The following is a 20,168-nucleotide window of genomic DNA, read 5'->3' as shown; positions in this document are numbered from 1 at the left end:
CCTTCATCCGGTCTGCCACAGCTACGAACAGCTGAGCTGTCTTCCTAAAAGGTTTCATTCGTTCGATGTAAAAGGCGAGGGCCCTGCGAGTGTCTAGGGAGTGCAGCTGTTGGTCCCGTCGAGAAGCGTGCAGCTTCGGATAGTAGACCGGGAGGAAGATGTCTTGGTTGACATGGAAGGCAGACACCACCTTAGGAAGGAAAGCAGGGTGTGGTCGCTATTGTATCTTTTCCTTATGGAACACCGTATACGTGATCCGACATGAGGGCTCTAAGCTCGGACACACGCCTCGCCGAGGTGATAGCTACGAGGAAGGCTGTCTTCCAGGAAAGGTACAGGAGTGAGCAGGTGGCCATCGGCTCGAACGGGGTACCCATGCGTCTGGATAGGGACCAGGCTGAGGTTCCACGTAGGGGCCGGATGCCAAATTGGCGGGTACAGACGTTCTAATCCCTTGAGGAACCTGCTGACCATGGGATTGGAGAAGACCAAGCGCCCATTTTCACCCGGGTGGAAGGACGAAATCGCTGCTAGGTGTACTCTGATGGATGAAACTGCCAGGCCCTGCTGTTTCAAGGACAAGAGGTAGTCTAAGATGGTAGGTACTGGCGCCTCCAGGGGGCAGTATTGCTCAGAGCACGTCAGCAGGAAAAATGCTTCCACTTGGCCAAATACATGGACCTGGTAGAGGGCTTTCTGCTACCCAAAAGGACCTGCTGTACTGAGCGGGACCAACGTAGCTCAAATTGAGTTAGCCATGTAGCATCCAAGCTGTGAGGTGGAGGGATTGCAGGTCGGGATGGCAGAGTCATCCGTGTTCCTGAGTGATCAGGTCCAGCCAGAACGGAAGGGGAATTGGAGTGATCACCGACAGATCTAGGAGAGTGATATACCAGTGCTGCCTGGGCCACGCTAGGGCAACCAAAATTAAGTGGGCTCTGTCCCTGCGCAACTTGAGCAGGACCCTGTGGACTAACGGGAATGGAGGACAGGTGTAATACAGGTGGTGTTTCCATGGTATTAGGAAGGCGTCTGACAGGGAACCTGGGGAGCGTCCCTGGAGAGAGCAGAACACCTGGCACTTCTGATTCTCGCGAGAGGCCAATAGGTCTATCTGGGGAAACCCCCACTTCCAGAAGACAGAGTGGATGACATCCAGGCGACTCGACCACTCGTGAGCCTGGAAGAATCTGCTGAGGTGGTCCGCTAAGGTGTTCCGTACTCCTGGGAGAAATGACGCCACAGGTGGATCGAGTGGGCTACGCAGAATTCCCACAGGTGAATGGCTTCCTGACAGAGTGGGAACGATCGCGCTCCCCCTTGTTTGTTGATATAAAACATGGCCTTTGTGTTGTCTGTGAAAACTGCAACACAACGGCCCTGAAGGTGCTTGTGGAACTCTTGACAAGCCAGGTGCACTGCTCTCAGCTCCCGTACATTGATGTGCAGGGATATCTCTTGTGTGGACCAAAGGCCCCGTGTGCGAAGATCCGCAAGGTGAGCGTCCCAACCCAAAGATGATGCATCTGTAGTTAGGGCCAGGGAGGGTTGTGGGGCATGGAATGGTACCCCTTTGCATACTGAGTTGGGGTTCAGCCATCAGTCCAGGGAGGTTAAAACTTCTGGCAGTACCGTGACCACTGTGCCCATGCTGTCCTGGCCTGGGTGGTATACGGTTGAGAGCCAGGCCTGAAGTGGACGGAGGCGCAGTCTGGCGTGTCTGGTCACGAAGGTACAAAACGCCATGTGTCCCAGGAGACCCAGGCACGTCCGTACTGTCGGGAAGCCTCGGAGGCCGCGGATGATGCTCACCAAAGACTGAAAGCGCGCGTGTGGTAGAGACGCATGGGCGAGTCTCGAATCTAGAACTGCTCCAATGAAGTCTATTCTTTGGGTTGGCTCCAAAGTGGACTTCCCGAGATTGAGCAGCAGGCCCAGCTGTCTGAACAAGCTCATGGTGAACGGAACATGAGATTTCACCTGGTCCCTGGAGCGGCTCCGAATGAGCCAGTCATCGAGGTACGGAAACACTTGGATCCGATGTCAATGGAGTGACGGCAGCTATGACGGCCATATACTTTGTAAAGACCCTTGGTGCCAGGGATAGACCAAAGGGAAGGACGGTAAACTGGAAGTGCTGTTGGTTGACTACAAATCAAAGGAAATGCCTGTGCGGTGGGTAAATCGCTATGTGGAAGTATGCATCCTTTATGTCAAGGGCGGCGTACCAGTCTCCAGGATCCAGAGAAGGAATAATGGTCCCCAGGGAAACCATGCGGAACTTCAACCTTACCATGAATTTGTTGAGTCCGCGCAGGTCCAGGATGGGCCGTAGCCCTCCCTTTGCCTTGGGGATTAGGAAATAATGCGAGTTAAACCCCCTGCCCCTCAGTTCCCTTGGAACCTCCTCTATAGCTCTGATAGCTAGGAGCGTTCGCACCTCCTGTAGAAGGAGTTGCTCGTGAGAGGGGTCCCTGAAGAGGGACGGGGAGGGAGGGTGCGGTGGGGGGGAACAAATTGAAGGCGGTATCCACTTTCCACCGTATATAAGACCCAGCAGTCTGATGTTATACGGGAGCACGCACGGAGTAGACAGGAGAGGCGGTTGTTGAAAGGCGGGGAAGGATCCTGGAAGGAGACTGGTGCTCCGCCCTCAGGCGCACCCTCAAAAATTTTGTTTGGGCCCCGCCGATGGTTTGGGGGGACCCTGGTTCTGGCCTGTCTGCGGACCAGACTGTCTCTGCCTACCACCCCGGCTGCGTCTTCTAGAGAAGTCCTGTCTCAGCCGGGGGTTAGGGTAGGTGCGCTGCAGTTGGGGTTGCCCAGTGAACGCATGGTGGCTCGGTTGTCCTTCAGACTCTGAAGCCTGGAGTCCATCTTCTCTGAAAACGGACCCTGGCCATCAAAGGGTAGGTCCTGTATAGTCTGCTGGAGTTCCGGTGGGAGACCGGAGACCTGTAGCCACGAGATGCGGCACATAGCTACGCCCGAGGCTAGAGTCCTAGTCACCGAGTCTGCCACATCTATTGAGGCTTGTCAAGATATCCTGGCTACCTTCTTGCCCTCCTCTAGTAGAGCCCCAAACTCCTCCCTGGACTCCTGAGGAATAAGCTCTTTGAATTTCTGCATCAAGTTCCAGGTATTATAATTGTATCGGCTGAAGAGGGCCTGCTGGTTAGCCACTCTGAGCTGCAAGCCGCCAGTGGAATAAATTTTGCACCCAAATAAATCCAGGCGTCTAGCGTCCTTGGATTTAGGAGTGGGAGCTTGCTGGCCATGTCTTTCCCTCTCGTTAACAGACTGTACAACTAGGGAGCATGGCTGGGGGTGAATAAACAAGTATTCATAGTCTTTGGAGGGGACAAAATACTTCCTCTCTACCCGTTTGGCAGTAGTAGGAATAGAGGCCGGATCGTATTGGCATTAGCCTGAATAGTCCAGATGAAGGGCAAGGCTATTCTGGTCGCTGTTTCGACAGACAGAAGGTCCACTACCGGATCCTCTACCTCCACCCAGGGCCGGCTCTGGCTTTTTTGCTGCCCTAGGCAAAAAAGCCACCCACCGCTCTCCCCGGCGGCCGGAGCGCCGGGGGGAGGGCGGCGAGCCCGGCCGGGGCTCTCCGCTCTCCCCGGCGGCCGGAGCGCCGGGAGGAGGGCGGCGAGCCCGCCGCGGCCCCGCTCTACCCGACCGGCCGGAGCGCCAGGGGGAGGGCGGCGAGCCTGCCGCGGCCCCGCTCTCCCCGACCGGCCGGAATGCCGGGGGGAGGGCGGCGAGCCCGGCCGGGGCTCCGCTCTCCCTGACCGGAGCGCCACGGGAGGGCAGCGAGCCCGCTGCGGCTCTGCTCTTCCCGGCGGCCGGAGCGTCGCGGGGAGGGCGGCGAGCCCAGTCACGGCCCCGCTCTCAGGCCAGAGCGCCCCGCTGCGCCGCCCCCCTCCAGGCGCCGCCCCAAGCACATGCTTGGTGGGCTGGTGCCTGGAGCCGGCCCTGCCTCCACCACCTGGAGGCTCATGTTTTGTGCCATCCTGCGGAGTAACTCCTGGTGGGCACGGAGGTCTATAGGTGGGAGGCCAGAGGAGGAAGTACCCACTACTGCCTCGTCGGGTGAAGACGAGGAGGATACTCCTGGGGCTAACGGGTCCTGGGGAAGGTCTTGCTGGGGAGGGTCCAGCTGCCCTAGGTCCACCATGCTAGGAGCATGGGCCTGAACTGGGGCCAGAGCCGTCGCCTCCGAGCCACCCAGGGGAGGGTGACTCACAGTGGCCTCTGGTACCCAGGGCTCCAAGTGGGCAGAGCGAAAAGCCCCTGAGGGGACACCCTGGGCCTGATGGTAAGCCCAAGTGGCCAAAAGGACCTTTGCGGAGGTCTATGACCAGGATCTTGGCCCTCATCCTGCCATTGACTAGCACTGTCCACATCTTAGTCCTGGACATGGTAGCCACTTCCTGCTTGGGACGACCTCAAGGCGGAGAGTGACAGCCAAGGTGGAGCTGAATGCGTTTGCTATGTCGCCTTGTCGTGCGGTACCGCCCTGCGCCGTGGAGATGGAGATCGGCGCCATGGTCTCGAGTGGTACCGCGATTCCGACCGGTACCAGTGGCCATATAGGTGCCGGGAGCTGGATCTGGACCTCGACGAACATCTATGGGTGGAACGGTGCCGGGATCGACTCCGAGTAGATCGGTACTCAGACAGGCGTCAGGATCGGTGCCGGGAGCTGGACCGGTACCGACCGTACCGAGAAGTAGATCTTCGTGAGGCAGAACGGCACCGCGAGTGCGACCGGCGCCAAGATGGTGATTGGTGCCGGGACTGCGAGCAGTGCCGTGAACGAGACCAGCGTCCGGATCGGGACTGTGACCGGGATCGGTGCCGTCCTAGCTCACTCTGCGACGGAAGACGGAGCATAGAGGGCTTTCCTTTTGAGGGTCCAGCCCATACCGGCGGTACCAAAAGCTGCTATGGTCACAGCTTGGTGAGCGCAATCATGTCGCGCACCGTGGGGAATGTCTCCAGGGTGGACGGCAGCGCAAGCTCGACCACGGTATGCACCAGGGAGCTTACGTGCACCGGACTTGACGACCCTTGGGGCGCCGGAGTCAATGGTACCGGGGTTGGTGCCTTTGCCAGATGCTCCAACACGGGACGCGGCTCCGAGGGAGGCACAGGTGGCGCTGGCGACTACAAGGGGACAGCAGATTGCTTGTGCTGCTTCTTCGGTACCGGAGACAGGGAGCAACGCTGTGCTGGTAGGGGTGCCGAAGACGTCCGGTGCCGAGAGTCTTTGCTGGTGTCTGGACTTGGCGCTGACCCTTCCGGTTCCGCAGGCGCGCTCCGAACCGACGAAGTCAGCGCCGGGTCTTGGCATGGGGCCATCAGGCTAAGTGCTGCTTCCATAAAGAGCTGCTTCAGGTGAAAGTCCCGCTCCTTTTTAGTCCGAGGCTTGAATGCCTTACAAATGCAGCACTTGTCAGATTGATGGGATTCCCCAGGCACTTCAAACAGGAGTCGTGGGGATCTCCCGTAGGCATTGGTTTAAGGCAGGCTGAGCACGATTTGAAACCCGGAGACCTCGGCATCAGCCCGGGTACCGGGAGGGAGAGGAGGGGAGAAGCCCCTTACCCCAAACTACTATTTACACTAAGAACAATAACTATTAACTACTACTAAAGAAGTAATAACAACTACTTAAAACTATTGACAACTATGAACGAGTGCTACAGTAGAAGCTAGAGAGGTGGAGCTCAGCTAAGCTGCGCTCCACAGTTCCAACGACCGTCATGGGCAGTAAGAAGGAACTGAGGGGGCGTTGGGTCGGCTGGGGTATATATCCGGCGCACACACCTAATTGGAATCGATATGAGCAAGCACTCAAAGAACATCTGCTCACACCAGGCCCATAATGATGGTTCTGATATTTTACTTGCCATTAGAAAACAAATGCATTTCTTGTGTGAATGATTTTGCAAAACTGCTCTTTATCACCTGTAGTATACATCCTTAAGTATTATTTCTTCAATACCACATGTGTACAGGAAGCTTTACAGACCACAAACATAACAAACATTATTTGTTATAAAAGATACTGACATGTGGAACTAAATGCTACCATTAAAGAAATGAACCCATGCCATTTCTTTATAAAACCTTGTATACTACAGTATTCGGAAAGAGGGCGATCATTTCTCTTTTGTTCCCTCAACTGATTCAAGAGCCTCTTTCTTAGATCAGTGATGTTACCTGAGTCTGCAGGACGCTGATAAGCTGATCCTTTTCTTCTAAAGATGCATCAAATTCTTCCTGGAGATGTTTCTTAGCTTGTTGATCCATTTGGAGTTCCTGAGGAACACAGAGAAAAGTTTTCAATGCAAAATGAAAAGTTTGTTTAAAAGTTAAATCAAAATGTTATGATGAAATAATCTCAATACAATATTTAAAAATGTACTAATGTTTTTGTTGATTTAAATTTGACTGCAATTTTGTGTCCAGAATATGAACCAAAGTTAACAGTTTTACAATACAGCATGTATGTAAAATATTTGGCATATCTGCTTGCACATACAGTACCACCCTTCAAAATTAACAAAAGAGACAAGATCTGATGTAAGAGCATGGTTTTTCCCTCTCTTTAAAGTTAAGTGAGTTAATGCTTGTGATGGGATCACTTTAGGGCCACTCCTGAAAGCTGCCACACACTTTCAGTTCCTTTGGAGTTGAGAACACACGGCCCTCACAAGACTAGGCCTCATGAGACTAAAATCCTTAATTTATCCATAGATTAAATCAAGTTTCCCTCACTGCTCAAACAATTTGCTTCTACTTTGACCAGAGAACTACCACTTCTAATGCAGACAGTAGTCAGTCTCCACTCCTTTGACTCCCTAATGAGAAGGCTAACAGAGTACCAACTAATTTTAATTATGACAGTGCCTTTGTCAACATTTGGCCACTACAAACTATATTGGTACTACCTATTCACTTCCCTGAATGGACATAAGATAATGGACTACTAACCTACACTAAATGTTGTGGAAGCAGAGAAAGAACTGACAGGAAGGGGATTGCAATGAATGACAGTTTGTTAGCAAGAGTCAGACTAACTGTAACCCTAATAACGCGAGATTTGTAAAAGCGAGGATTGTGTGAGGCAGGTGGGAAAGAACTGTGTGAGAAGTTGTTGCGACCTTGTGTAGATAATGTGCAGACAATATGGAATGTAGACTAAGAGTCTACATAAGTGAGAAAAACAAGATATCAGAAAGACCAATGTATAAACAAAATGCAGCTGTTGCTTTTCATTGTCTGTTAAAAAAGGTATAAATGCTTGCTGTAATTGTTTACCTGTTGAGAGACCTGCCTAGGAGGGGGAGACCCTGTGTCCTAGTGCACTCTCTCCCTCTATGCAATTGATAGAGAGAGAATAAAGTATCTGACTTTGCTGTACCCAAACAAAGAGTGAGAACTGTGTTATTCTCCGACAATGTTAATCAGTGATCCTGCACCAAAGAGTTATGGACATCACTACCAATTCCCTGAGCCATCATGTCTCTCTTGGTTTCTTTTTATTCTCCTCTGAAAGGAGTAAATATTCCTAAACGCTTCAAGATCTATATTACAGAGCAGCAACTACAGTATAACAGTGCTCCAAGTGTGGAAGGGTACATCTGTAAACCTCTTTAAGTGGTCAATTGCTAAACAGTTCTACTGGAGCAAGACTTAATAGATATTCTGTTGACTGTAAGAAATGAATGCATTTAAACATGCATCCATGGAAAATCATTTCCTAGGACTTTAGTTTTTAAAAACTTACTTTCATCAACATATATGCCCCCAATGATATACAATGATAGACATTTTAAAAGTAAGTTTACCAGGTAGAGCTAGTAGACCGAATCTAATCTACCATTTCACAGGTGCCTATTTTGAGAAAAGCATTTACCTATAAGAGAACTGCACTTGTAAGTCTGGGTTTGTGCAAGCCATGCAGAGACAGAAGGAGACAAAGCAAGACAGCTGGGGCAAGACCTTGGACACTGACTGCTCACTCTCCCATTTGATACTGTTAACCTCACTTTTAGGCTCTAAGTCTTACTGCTTACCCCTTACCTTCATGGATGAGTTCCAGATGTCATAACTGAACCCTCCCTCCCTGATGTCAGCTTTGAGAACAGCAACTGCCTATAAAGAATAGCATCTTTGTGAGCTTACCATACGAGCCATGCAGAGACAGGAGGATTGTGTTTAAGAGGAGAGTTCCAAGACACAGACTGCTCCTTTCACTTCCCATTCAACTGAGTTCACTTTTTTAGCCTCGCTTTGCTTTACATTTCTCACTATCTATTGATTACCCTGTTCCCTGCATTGAGAGTCTCACCTGCAATACTTCCAAGCTGGCAAAGACAAAAAAATCTCAGGTGACAACAAATGCCAAAGAATTCTACTGCTATAGATGTAAGTTACAGATGATAAAATGTTCCTCTGCTGTATCTGCAAGCCCTGAAATTATTACTGGTAAAGAACAGAAAAGGCAGGCAGGGAAGTGTTCATTTACAGGGCATTGTTATGTTGTGGACTTATCCTCAGAGGAGACTCAATTTAACCTCCATTTCTACAGTAAGGGGCAACTCTTTCTAAGAAAGAACACTTATTTAAAACAAATTTTGTTTACAAGAAATATATCTAGATTACTAGTAACACCTTTGATTATTTTTTTGGAAAGTTAGGAATCAAACTCTACCGAAGTTGATGGCTTGAGCGGGGTGGGAAGGGGGGGGGTCAATAGGCAGACTGCAGGCCAAATACGGACCGCCAGACTCCTTTGAACGGACTCCAAAATCTTTTTATTTACTTATCATTATTGGGGGGTTTTTTAATTATTATTTTCTCTGGACCTTGACTATATCTTGACCAAGAAATTGGGACCTCGACAAAAAAATAATTGACCATCACTGGCTTAGACCAACAGACAGCTTCCTATTAATTTTTGACTTTTTCAAGATCTGGTTTTAGACAATCTTTTCCAGAGGTGCAAATGTAATTTGATGCAGATTAGGAAAACACTGAATAAATTCAATATTACATAATTAGTAACCCTTCTGTAAGGTTATCATCAGTCTTAAGCTATGCATATGACTATGGTTTTCAGTAAAGATATACTCAGATTTAGAGTAAATTATCTTTACAAAAAGCATGATAAGAACCAAAGTATCTTTTAAGGAAAGTTCTGTCTAAATTTCTCAGTAGAGACCCAAATGAGGATGTTTCATTTCAGATAGTTATAAGATGACTGTCATGGAAATTTAACTTAATTTTTTTAATAAGGGAAGGGGGTAGCTAATTTGTCACCTCCCTTTATCTTTTGTAAAAACATTATAATTTGCTATACAATACAGAATGTGATCATGAGTCAAAATTACTGAGAGTTACAATTAAAATTCTACTAACTCACCTGAATTAGACCCCACATTGTTGCGGAACAGCCCTTTGTGATTACAAGCCAAAAAATAGTTTAAAAGAAGGTTGGCACACAAGGAAACCTGTGAGCCCCTTCTTGCCAATGAATGTGAAATACGGCCACTTTATTTTAGTAAGATTATGCCTGAGAAACTCCTTTTATCTTTATTAAATAATCTTCTAGATCATTTGTTTGGCAAAAAACATAGGAGTTTAACCACCTAAAATCTCCTAAATCAGAATGATGATACAATGACATTTTAAGGATCTTAGCAACAGTGTTGAGAGCTATAGCAACAAGTGAGAATATGATGAAAGCAGTGTGTGGAACCCAGTTACATCAGAATGGCAGTTAAGGAGAAGGTGTTTGGTTTTGAATGAGTGGGGGGGGGGGTCTAGATTTCTGTGGGAGCTTGTTATGAAGAGTTAGGAACATGTATAAATTGAAGACTAATGTTTCTGTGTGAAAGCAGAGTTGACATTTCACTCTGGTATCCAATACCTGTGTGGTAAGTCGCTTCAATTTCTGATTGCATTTCACTAGGGATCTTTACCTTGGTTTTGTAAAACAGTCAGTATACCTTGCTCTCTCTCTCTCTCTCTACCAGGTTGCAGATATTGGTTAAACTTGTGACATGATCCCTATACACTTTGTAAATACCGTGTAAGTTAAATTAAAAGGAGGCATACTTGCCAATGAACTTACCTAACATGCTACTTAACTATATACAGCATAGGTTCACGATTTCAAATGGACAGGACTGTTTTAATTTGATCAGTTTATCATATTTATGTCCACTCATCCTGATTTTAATTATATTGTATATTACATGATAAAAATATTTTTGTAAATAAGAAATAACTCAAAACCCTGGCATGGTTTTAAAGAATAGAGTCGTATACGGTAGAAATTAAAGCAAGATAATGCCTCTTCATCAACTGGGTTCTGCTTATTGTTTGGTTTTGCTCAATACCAAAAGGCAGGATAATAAACGAGTACAAATTAAAGTAAATGACTTTTCAAAAATCATCAAGGTGGGAAAGACACTGTATGAGAAAGTTATGAAATTCAACTCAGTTTTTTACAATAACTTAATATTTTTCTATTGTCTGCTTAAAGGTGATTTTAGGTATTTCTATAGTGCTTATGCCTGTAGTAACTAAGCACAGTGAATCTAAAACAGATAGGAATCTGTCACAAAATTCTCTGAAATTATTTGCAGATCATCTTTGGAAAATGTATACTAAAATGATGTGCAATCCCATTTCCAACCACTGAAGCAGTCACAGATTTCATATCCTCATCCACTGTTAAGCCTCATCTAAGCTGCAAGAAGAACCACATGCTAGCCTCAGTTTTCTGTCACAGTTGGGGGTATTGATGTTTTAACTCATTTGGGGCAGGGACAAGAAGAATAGTGTCAACAGGCAAACACAGTTCTATCACAATGTTATGGAACTGTGCTTTATCCTAGATCAAGACAGCAGTGGTTGATGTGGAAATAAGCAAGATAGGAAAGAACATAATACAAAAAAAGGTGGACAGAAATGGTGAAGGGAATTCCAGGTTTATGGCAGTGGTATTATGGAATTTGTTAACTACAAACTAAAAAAACTGCACATCAAAGGATAAATCATCAGTGTATTTTGTATGAATTTAAAAACATTCAACCATCGATCGAAGTTACCTCTCGTAGTTCTCCAATTCTACGAAGTGCTTTATCCTGGCTCTGGCTCAATATACCCTTAATAAAAAAGAAAAAGCAGAATATGTTTAAGTAAATTCAAATTTTTACTTAAAGTATTCACACTGAAGCTACAGATACTTAACTTTAGTAGAGGGTACTTATGTTCTGCATCTCTCTTCCAAATCAATCTGCCTGATTACCTTGCCTTGTCAAAGTATTAGTACAAAAGGGATTACTAGCAAATTATAAAACAGAGCATTAAAATCCCTATGCCCTGATCCTGGCTGCGGCTGCTAAAAAAACAAAACAAACAAACAAACCACACAGAAGTGTAGCATGCATCCCCAACTGAAGAGTCACAATTGAAAATACACAGCCTCTTTTTATTCCCCTATAACCTGTGGTTTCTATTTTTTTTTTATTATTATTACTTGAATTTAACTTTTAACCTTGCAATATGATATTTTCTCATTTGATTCCCTAGCTTTTCAGAATGCTCACTTACTTTATGTCCCCTAAGGAACACTGGCCTCTCATTTTTCCACTTTCTGTAGGTTTTCTTACCCATTTTTACATCCTCTGAGTCTTTCTCCAAAGGATTTCTTTAAGTTTACTGTTTGTCTAAGTTGTTTTTTGTTTTTTTTCAAATTGCTGTTCCATGTGTTTAGCCACCCCTACACCTTCATAAGAGTATTTTTCACCCATAGGACACAATGGCTTTTCATTTCCCCCCTGCTTTTCTTGTACCTGCTATATGGGTTTCAAAAAGCTGTGAATGCTACTTCATATGCAAGCAACAAAGAGGCTTGTAGAGCCCATATACCTGGTATTCCTTTGCTATATCAAATATAAGTGTGTGAAATGATTACTGTGTCCCTTCACACAGAAAATTATGGCAATACTAAATTAGAGTAATGAAATGGATAGTAAATGTTTGGATTTCATTGAAATCATTCTGGAAAGATTTTGCAATGTGTTAACACTAGCACAGAATTCAGCAACGGGACATTGCAGAAATCAGGGGGGTAAGAGAGACTTTAGATCTAATATAGCATATAATACACAAGCACTCTGCCTAGAACACTTTAAAGAAAAGGTGGTGGTGGTATATGTGATAGTGAAAGGAAAACTACAAAATTAAGTGATTCTGGAATCCATACTGCATACAAGATACACACAAGTACCACTTTATTTAGAAAATGTATTACAGACTATTCAATTTATTTAGCATGAGCTATTTTTTGCCTTTTTTAAAATAAAGAAGAGAATACATTTCAAACTATTACAGAAGAAAAGATTGAACCACAAAAAAATCCCTAATCTGAAATTTTAGTATTAAAAATATTTTAGTGCTAGTATGACTTATTTTTAAGATGCCAAAAGAAAAAGGAATGTTACCTTTAAAATAAAGAGATTCAGCTGCTTGGCTTCTTTTTCTTTAATTACTAGTACAACACTTACATATTTTACTGTGCAAGAGAAGAACATTTTAAAATTCAGAAATATGCTTGGGCAATACAGGAAAAAATTGTACCTCTTCTTACCTGTAGCTTTTTCTTCTCTCTCTGGACAGTCTGATAGGCAGTGACCAGCTAAAAATATACAAAGCAAACATATTGGTTAATTAAGTCCAGCTCTATCCAGAATTATCTAATTTGAAGTTAACTTGCTTAAACTATAAAGTTTTAACTAAATTCTCAAACTCCTCACTTCACCACGCAGGCCCCTACAGATACCTTTTTCATGAACATTCCTCCTTTGGGTAATACATACCAAAGCTCAGCAGGGGAATGTTTTCTAATAAAATATTTTCCCAATACCAAATGTGTTTAGGTTTCAAAGTCTGAATGGCAAAAACAAAACAGGAAGGTTACTCAGCATGCCATGTACCATTTGTCCCCTCAGAGAAAAGCCTTTAAGCACAGGTGATAAAATAAGTTTCATGCTGGCAGACAAGAGAATAAGGAGTATGGCTGAAAAGCTACACACCTGAAAAACGACCCTGTGCTTCTATGTACGCCTCTAAACCCCAGATAGACTAAACTTCATTTTATAATATGAGGATGTACAAGACAGAATGTATATAACCCTTATAAAGAGAGGCTCTTGAAGCACTGAACTTCTTCCCATTCGCCTCACATACACCCAGCAGAATTGGTGGACAAAAAGATTGTAAATGGACAAAGTTTCTCATTGTAAATTGACAAAGACTTAATGAATAATAGCACAACTCAGTTTAATTAAACTTTGGGGATGTTCCCCTACCATTTGCAAAGCTGGCAGGCCTACAATATCATAATGGCACTCGGGTGCCAGAGCATAAACTTTTGAAACTGGTTAAACAGTACTCTGTTTAGCCAAAACTTTGTGTGCATCCAGAGATCTGAGATGCCACATGAAATCCTAATATACCATGCTGGAGAAAATGTGCGGCAATTAGCAATTTTAAGCACACGTGATAGTCCTGTCTAAGAGAAAAAAAAACTCTTGGGACAGAAGAAAACAATCGATAATATTTTAAAAGCACATTTAGTTATGACAACAGCCATTCAAGGATTTTGTGGGAATAGGTAGCCCACGAAGCCAACTCCCCTTTTAAATTATTTATTATTAGAAGCACAAAAATAATGATTGTAGCTGTATGGAAATCCCAATGTACATGCCTGAACAACAAAACAGTTTCAGGAAGAAAAGGAAATCTGTTCCATAGAATAAACTAACAGATTTTTAGAGAGAATTAGGAACTAATTAATAGACCATACTCAAAATCAGGACACTGAAGAAAACCACCTCTTTAGTAGCACTTTCTTTAGAGTTATACAAAGATCACTGGGTTTACATAGGTAGGATTTAGTTTATTGTATATTAACACAGTTGATACTGCAGTGACCAGCTAGAAAACACTGAAAAGTATATAATTGTGCCTTCAGATTCTTAGTGAAAGGAGAGAAAATGAATTTGTCAGACTTGTTTTGTTCATTCTAATTGTAATCTATTTGGTCAATAAGGTTGAGAGACTAGGATGTCTCCCTGCACACACACATGAAACAATAAAAATAAAGATATGCGCCTATTTTTACTCCCTTCATTGTCACATCAGGAACCAGATTTGCATAGGAATTTCTATATTCACAGGCAGAGTATATTCAGAGAACCATAAAGACTTTTGCAATGTTCAATTCTGAGTAAAAAAAATGTATTTAAAGAAAAAATGGGGAGGGATGGCTTTTCAGATCAACATTAGAAAATGAAGGTGATCAATTTTCATTGAAAACTGTGAAATCTATGGTCCTTGAATATAAACAAGGAAAATTTTGTTTGCTTTTAAGTAGAAATTTGTGGGTTGTGATTTAAAATCAAAGTCCAATGGAGGCAAAATAGAAACAAACATTTGTATGTTGTACATGGAATACATCAATCAGAACATGTAAACATACATTTTTGTACTTTGCCTCTGAATGCTCTCCTTGAGAAGTACAATCTACTGCCATGCAACCGCAATCCCATGCTAAACTCACTGTGAAACACTATTACAATTGCAGATTTGAGCAATATTTCAATTATATTCAACATGATCTTTAGCTCAGGAAACCTTTCACAAGTATGTTTTTCATATAACTCAAGAGACCCCAACTAATCCAACTCAGTTGGTGGTAATATGGTTTTGTTTATAAACAAGAGAAGTTAAATATTTCAATGTTCTTCAGATTACCAAAATCAAAAAAATTCATCTAGAAATTAAAAAAACGAAGTTTCAAGTTACTAGCCACTAATTAATACCCTGGTCCCAAATACACAGCTATTGAATAGCGAACTGATAAATTTCTTCAACTTTTTCAGTCCGTCACTCCTGCCTCCTTCTCAGCCTCTTTTCTTCCCTCCCACTTTTAGGAAAGTCAATAAACATTTACTTACCTCAGAATATTTTCCTCTGTAGTTGCCTAAACTACGTTCCATTCTACGCAATCGTTGTAAAAGCTGTTCTTTGCTGAGGCTGTCCATGTTTCCCAGTGACTCTTCTGCCTCACTTTCAACATCAGAGGGTGGATCAAATGTGGGACCAGGTGTGTCAAAGTCCAGGCGATTTAATGACTCCCTTGAAGAAGTTCGTACCAGGGATTCTTTAGAAGAAGAGCGGAACAGGGATTCTTTTACTGGACTTCGAAACAAAGATTCCATTGAAGGAACCCGGAGTTGGAGTTTCTGTGCAAAAGTCTGAGTGTCACTTAACTGCAAAAATATAAGGGAATTGATTACTTTGGCACTTCAATAAATAAGATCAATTAAAAATACAGGTACATATACACACTAAAATACTACCTTCATAGTGATTTTTCTTTTTCTTTGAAACAAAACTACATATCTAGTGAAACAGTTTGAAATAAGCCTCTGTACTGAACTCTATGGTAAAGAATTTAAATTAATAGCATCCTAACAATCATTTAAACAGGTTTTTAAATGATCGTTACTTTGTTTTTTTAAAAAGCAGCTAACAACAAAAATCTAATAGTTGCATAAATATCATATTTGCTCTTAAGTTACAAAAGAAGTCAAACAGATATTGTTAAATAGAAGCCAATATTTTTCAACAGATTTATAAGTCATTAAACATCTCAAAGATATTGAAGTATGTTTCCTATGACCTACATAGTAAGTTTATTATACAAGTACTTCTACAGTAAATAAGCGTAGTGTTTACTCCAGGGGTTCTCAAACTGGGGGTCGGGACCCCTCAGGGGGTCACGAGGTTTTTACATGGGGGGAGGGGTCATGAGCTGCCAACCTCCATCCCAACCCCGCTTTGCCTCCAGCATTTTTAATGGTGTTAAATATATTTTAAAATGTTTTCAATTTATATGGGGGGGTTGCACTCAGAGGCTTGCTATGTGAAAGAGGTCACCAGTAAAAAAGTTTGAGAACCACTGGTTAACTCTCTGATGGTCTTAGTTCTTTATACTCACTTCAAATACTTAGTTCTAATATAGAACTTTCCACCGCAAAAGAGTATAGTTACTGAATTATACAAATGAAGTTCTATAATGATACTAAACATATCCTGCACACTCAGTCAGTACTCTACCACAATTCTTTTTAACCCTACCAAAACTTTTTCTTCCAGTAGAAACTCACTTTGCATCCATGCAACACAATCTGTTTTACAAAAGCCTGAAAGTAATACCCATCTACACTGAACTAGCCATGCTATTTGGGGTAAGACTGGGGGCCTACCTACATGTCACCACTTTTTATTAAAATGGCCCATTGGAAAAGAAAGAAAGGTTTATGCAGCTTCACACATCTAAATCTCCATTTCCCACAAAATTACCATTTATTAATAGCAATCCAACGGATTAAGCTGCCCAGACTTAACGGGCAATCACTGAACTGTGCAACTTACACATCAAAATATTTGGCCACCTCTACTCTAATATTGAGTCACGTGAATGTATCAATATAGGCTAAATTAGTCAACAGCATTTTTAATGAAATTAAAATGCTACAGAAAAAAGTACCTGAGGGGAAGGTGGTTCACTTCCATTTTTGTCTGTGGATTTGGGGGTTGTTTGTTTAGATACATTCTGTGGTGGAAGAAAATAAAAATATTACAAGAAAAGGAACACATTATAAAGCACAAAGAAACCCACTTGTTACAAACAGCATCCCTGTTCTGTGGCTTTGTAAATGTTTTTAGTAAATATAATTAGTACTTTTTCTTTTTTTAAATGCTTTCATGCAAACTGCAACTAGTATGTTAAGTTTTGAAAAAACAAATTGTTGCAATATATAGAACTACAAAGCTGCTGTGGGTGCACTGATTAATACACTGAGAACTTCAAATGCCAACATCTCTTCTTAAATTACTCACATTACATTTGTAATATTTATTCATTAACAAAGGTACCAAAAACAAATGGAAATGATAGCAGGAAAAGTGTGATTGACTGGCAACAAGTATTACACTATTACCACATGGATTGTATGCAAATACCCATATTACCATCCCTCATATCAATACACTCAGAAGTTTATGACTAAGTACAGAGAAAGAAAAGTTATGGTATGCAAAACTTTTTAAAATAAACATTCCTCCTCCACTACGAAATGAAAAGTCAACAGAAAGCAATTTTTTTTTTTTTATTAAGAGATGATTTCCTTTCCTTCCCCCTCTGTTTACATGAGTTCAGCAGCTTCTTGACCTGAATAAATTCAAATACTTCTTTGGTATTCAACCCAATGCAGGTTGAAGTGATAAACATGCTAAAACCTGGAAGTGAGGATCTTTCAGGCTAAGAACTGCAATGTATCTAAACTGAGCCAAAAAATAAGAATTACATTATAATGGAAACATTAAAATTATATAAAAGGGATTTTTAAATCAAGGTATGGCAGATTAATTTAACACAAACATTTGTACGTAAGCCATCACATGCAAGACATGGGCAGTTAAAGTATTCAGATATTACTATAATTGCAAATGTGTTGGGTTTAACACAATATGTCTACAATAAAATTATATTGTATATATTTACTGTAAAAACTAAAAGGAAGAGCACGGGAAAGAGGAAGTGTACTCCTATAAGCTAAAAAGGGCTTCCGATGGATTCAGAAGGGATGGATGGACTCAGGGTGCCAAGGAAGAAGGGAATCCAGAACAGACAAGGAAGCCTGAGAGCGATACACATTGCACATCCAAACTGACACTGAGTGAAATGAGCAATAAAAGCCACATAGAAAGTCTGTTTAGTTTTGAAAGTTGTATTCTGTCTACACTGAGCACAAAATCTGTGCACTCCTTAAGATGACTGCACTGCTAAAGGAAATATCAAGTTTCTTGGGACAACTATTGCTTCCCTACAGTCCCTATGTATTCCACTTATGGGGCTGTCATAGCTTTCAATAGGTTTTACTCACAATTGCCTCCCTGGCTCTCAGTTTTCACTTTCTAGCTTAGAAAGCTAGTAATTAGGGAGACCTAAATAAAAATATAAACTTCTGATTCATCATTTGTGCAGTACCAATACTATGCTCAGACAATCCCTGCTGCAATGAGTTTACAGGCTTAGGGCTTGTCTGCATTTGACACATTAAAATGGCACAGCTGCAGCCATGCTGCTGTATTGCTTCAGTGTAGACACTACAGAGATGGGAGGGGGTCCCCTGTCGACATAGTTAATCCACCTCCCCGAGAAGCAGTAGCTAGGTTGATGGAAGAATTCTTGTGTCAACCTAGCATTATCTATGCTGGGGGTTAGGTCATCTTAACTATATCACTTCGGGGTGTGGACTTTTCACACCCATGATCAACATAGCTGGGTCAACTTAAGTTTGAGTGTAGACCTGGCCTAAGTAAGCAACACACATCAGATACAAGATGCACCTGGTGGCCATATCATGGATTTAGCACAGAGTTGTGAAGGTTTTATATGTCTGTTTCATAAACAAGTATGTTAACATTTTTTAGATTGAAGCAACAGTATTTACTAGTTTCAATCAGGTATTTATATTTATTAAAAACATATGAACTGACACAAGAACGGCATCTATAAAGATTATTGTGAAATGTAGTTTCAAAGTTGAAACCAAAATACACCACCACTGTGACCCTAAGAACACCCCAATGCCAGAGGGGAAAGGGCTCACTGCTATCTGGCACAGAGGCTCAGCTGGCCTGACTAACTCAGCATACCCCAACTCACTGCTGTCATAATCTGTATCTAAAAGATGTCATGTAAGGTATCACATGCGAACTTGTAACAAACCAGTCATTAATATTATGAGTGGTGTATTTACATGTGATATGAAAGATTATAACTATATACTGAAAATACGTTCTTAAAACGTATTTGGCAGGTGGGGCTTAAATCACCTCTCAATAAACAAAGGAATGTGGTTCTGCCCACTTGAATGTGTCTCCAATGTAAATTGGGCAAGGAGAGACAATAAAAGTACATACTAGGTAAACAAAGCCATCAAACTAGCAAGTGGAGGAGACAACCACTTAACTATCACAACAGGAAGACTACAAAATTTAACATGGCATCAGCTCTTTGGTGGGCAGCAAGCTGAGCTCCCAGGAGGTCTTTCTGACTTTGAAACCAAAGAAATTTTAAAAATAGAAACAGAGAAATCTATTTTTTTCCTCAGGTGAAGGATGCCCAAAGAAACCATGTGCCTTGGGCTCTGTGGGGGAGCCTGACTAAGGATTGGCCAACCATGCTGGATGAATGACTGTGGTGAGAAAACAGAAGACTCTAGTTTGTTAAATTAGATTTTAGTCTTAGATGCATATTTTTATTTGTAACCCCATGTCTATCCCAATTTCTTCTATTTGGTATCACAATTATCTGTTCTTTGTTAATAAACTTAATCATGTTTTATTACAAAACCATCTCAGTGCAGCGTTTCAAACTGAAGAATAAAATCTCGGCCAAACCAACAGGCTGGTGCTGTGTACTGTCTTTTTAAAGAAGCAGTGAACTTCATACGGCTTTGTGAGTGCTACAGTGGGAGGGGTGGAGCACTGCAAAGGATATAGTTTTGGGAAGACTCGGGACTGCAAGGGCTATTGGTATCACCCTGCAAAGAGAAACCAGGCTGGCAGAAGCCAAGGTGTACTGTAAGCAGGCTGCTGGTGCCAGGGCTGAGCCAAAGCTGTTGAGCATAGAAACACCCCCGGTGTTAGGTGAACCCCAGAAGCATCACACCGGCTATCCCCCATCACAGTATACAATTAACAATTTAATCTTAATTCTGTTAACCTTTTTGTAGGTTGTTCTAATGTACACACACAGCCCTCAAAGAATATACACCAAATTATTGTTTTGTAGTAGTGAATGGAAATAGCGGTTTAATTTTATGTACCACCTAAGGACAAAAGATGGACCACTACACACAGTGCCATGTTACATAGGGTTACCATATTTCAACAATCAAAAAAGAGGACACGGGGTGCCGCCCTAGCCCCGCCCCAGCCCCCTCAGAATCCCCCTACCTGTCCCCCCCCACCATAACTGCCCCCTGGACCCCACC

The 20,168-nt window shown here is 42.8% G+C and overlaps 1 protein-coding gene across 11 annotated transcripts in view; it reads right to left on the bottom strand.

Moving 5' to 3' along the window:
- Window positions 1-20,168, bottom strand: part of GOLGA4 (golgin A4) — a 169,387-nt gene that overhangs the window by 73,159 nt on the left and 76,060 nt on the right. For all 11 annotated transcript variants that reach the window (XR_010598388.1, XR_006176855.2, XM_065583691.1 and 8 more), the window contains 5 exons: window positions 16,652-16,717; window positions 15,054-15,368; window positions 12,683-12,730; window positions 11,139-11,195; window positions 6,238-6,336 (listed from right to left, as the gene is read on the bottom strand). Coding sequence is in view for 9 of the 11 variants with exons in the window: in XM_065583687.1 (XP_065439759.1) it covers window positions 6,238-6,336; window positions 11,139-11,195; window positions 12,683-12,730; window positions 15,054-15,368; window positions 16,652-16,717 (585 nt within the window). In the remaining 2 variants the exon portion in view is untranslated. The remainder of the gene's footprint in view (window positions 1-6,237; window positions 6,337-11,138; window positions 11,196-12,682; window positions 12,731-15,053; window positions 15,369-16,651; window positions 16,718-20,168) is intronic.

Source organism: Chrysemys picta, chromosome 2 (assembly GCF_011386835.1).
Source record: "Chrysemys picta bellii isolate R12L10 chromosome 2, ASM1138683v2, whole genome shotgun sequence".
NCBI classification, from domain to species: Eukaryota; Metazoa; Chordata; order Testudines; family Emydidae; genus Chrysemys; species Chrysemys picta.
This window is presented reverse-complemented; position numbering and strand designations above follow the sequence as displayed.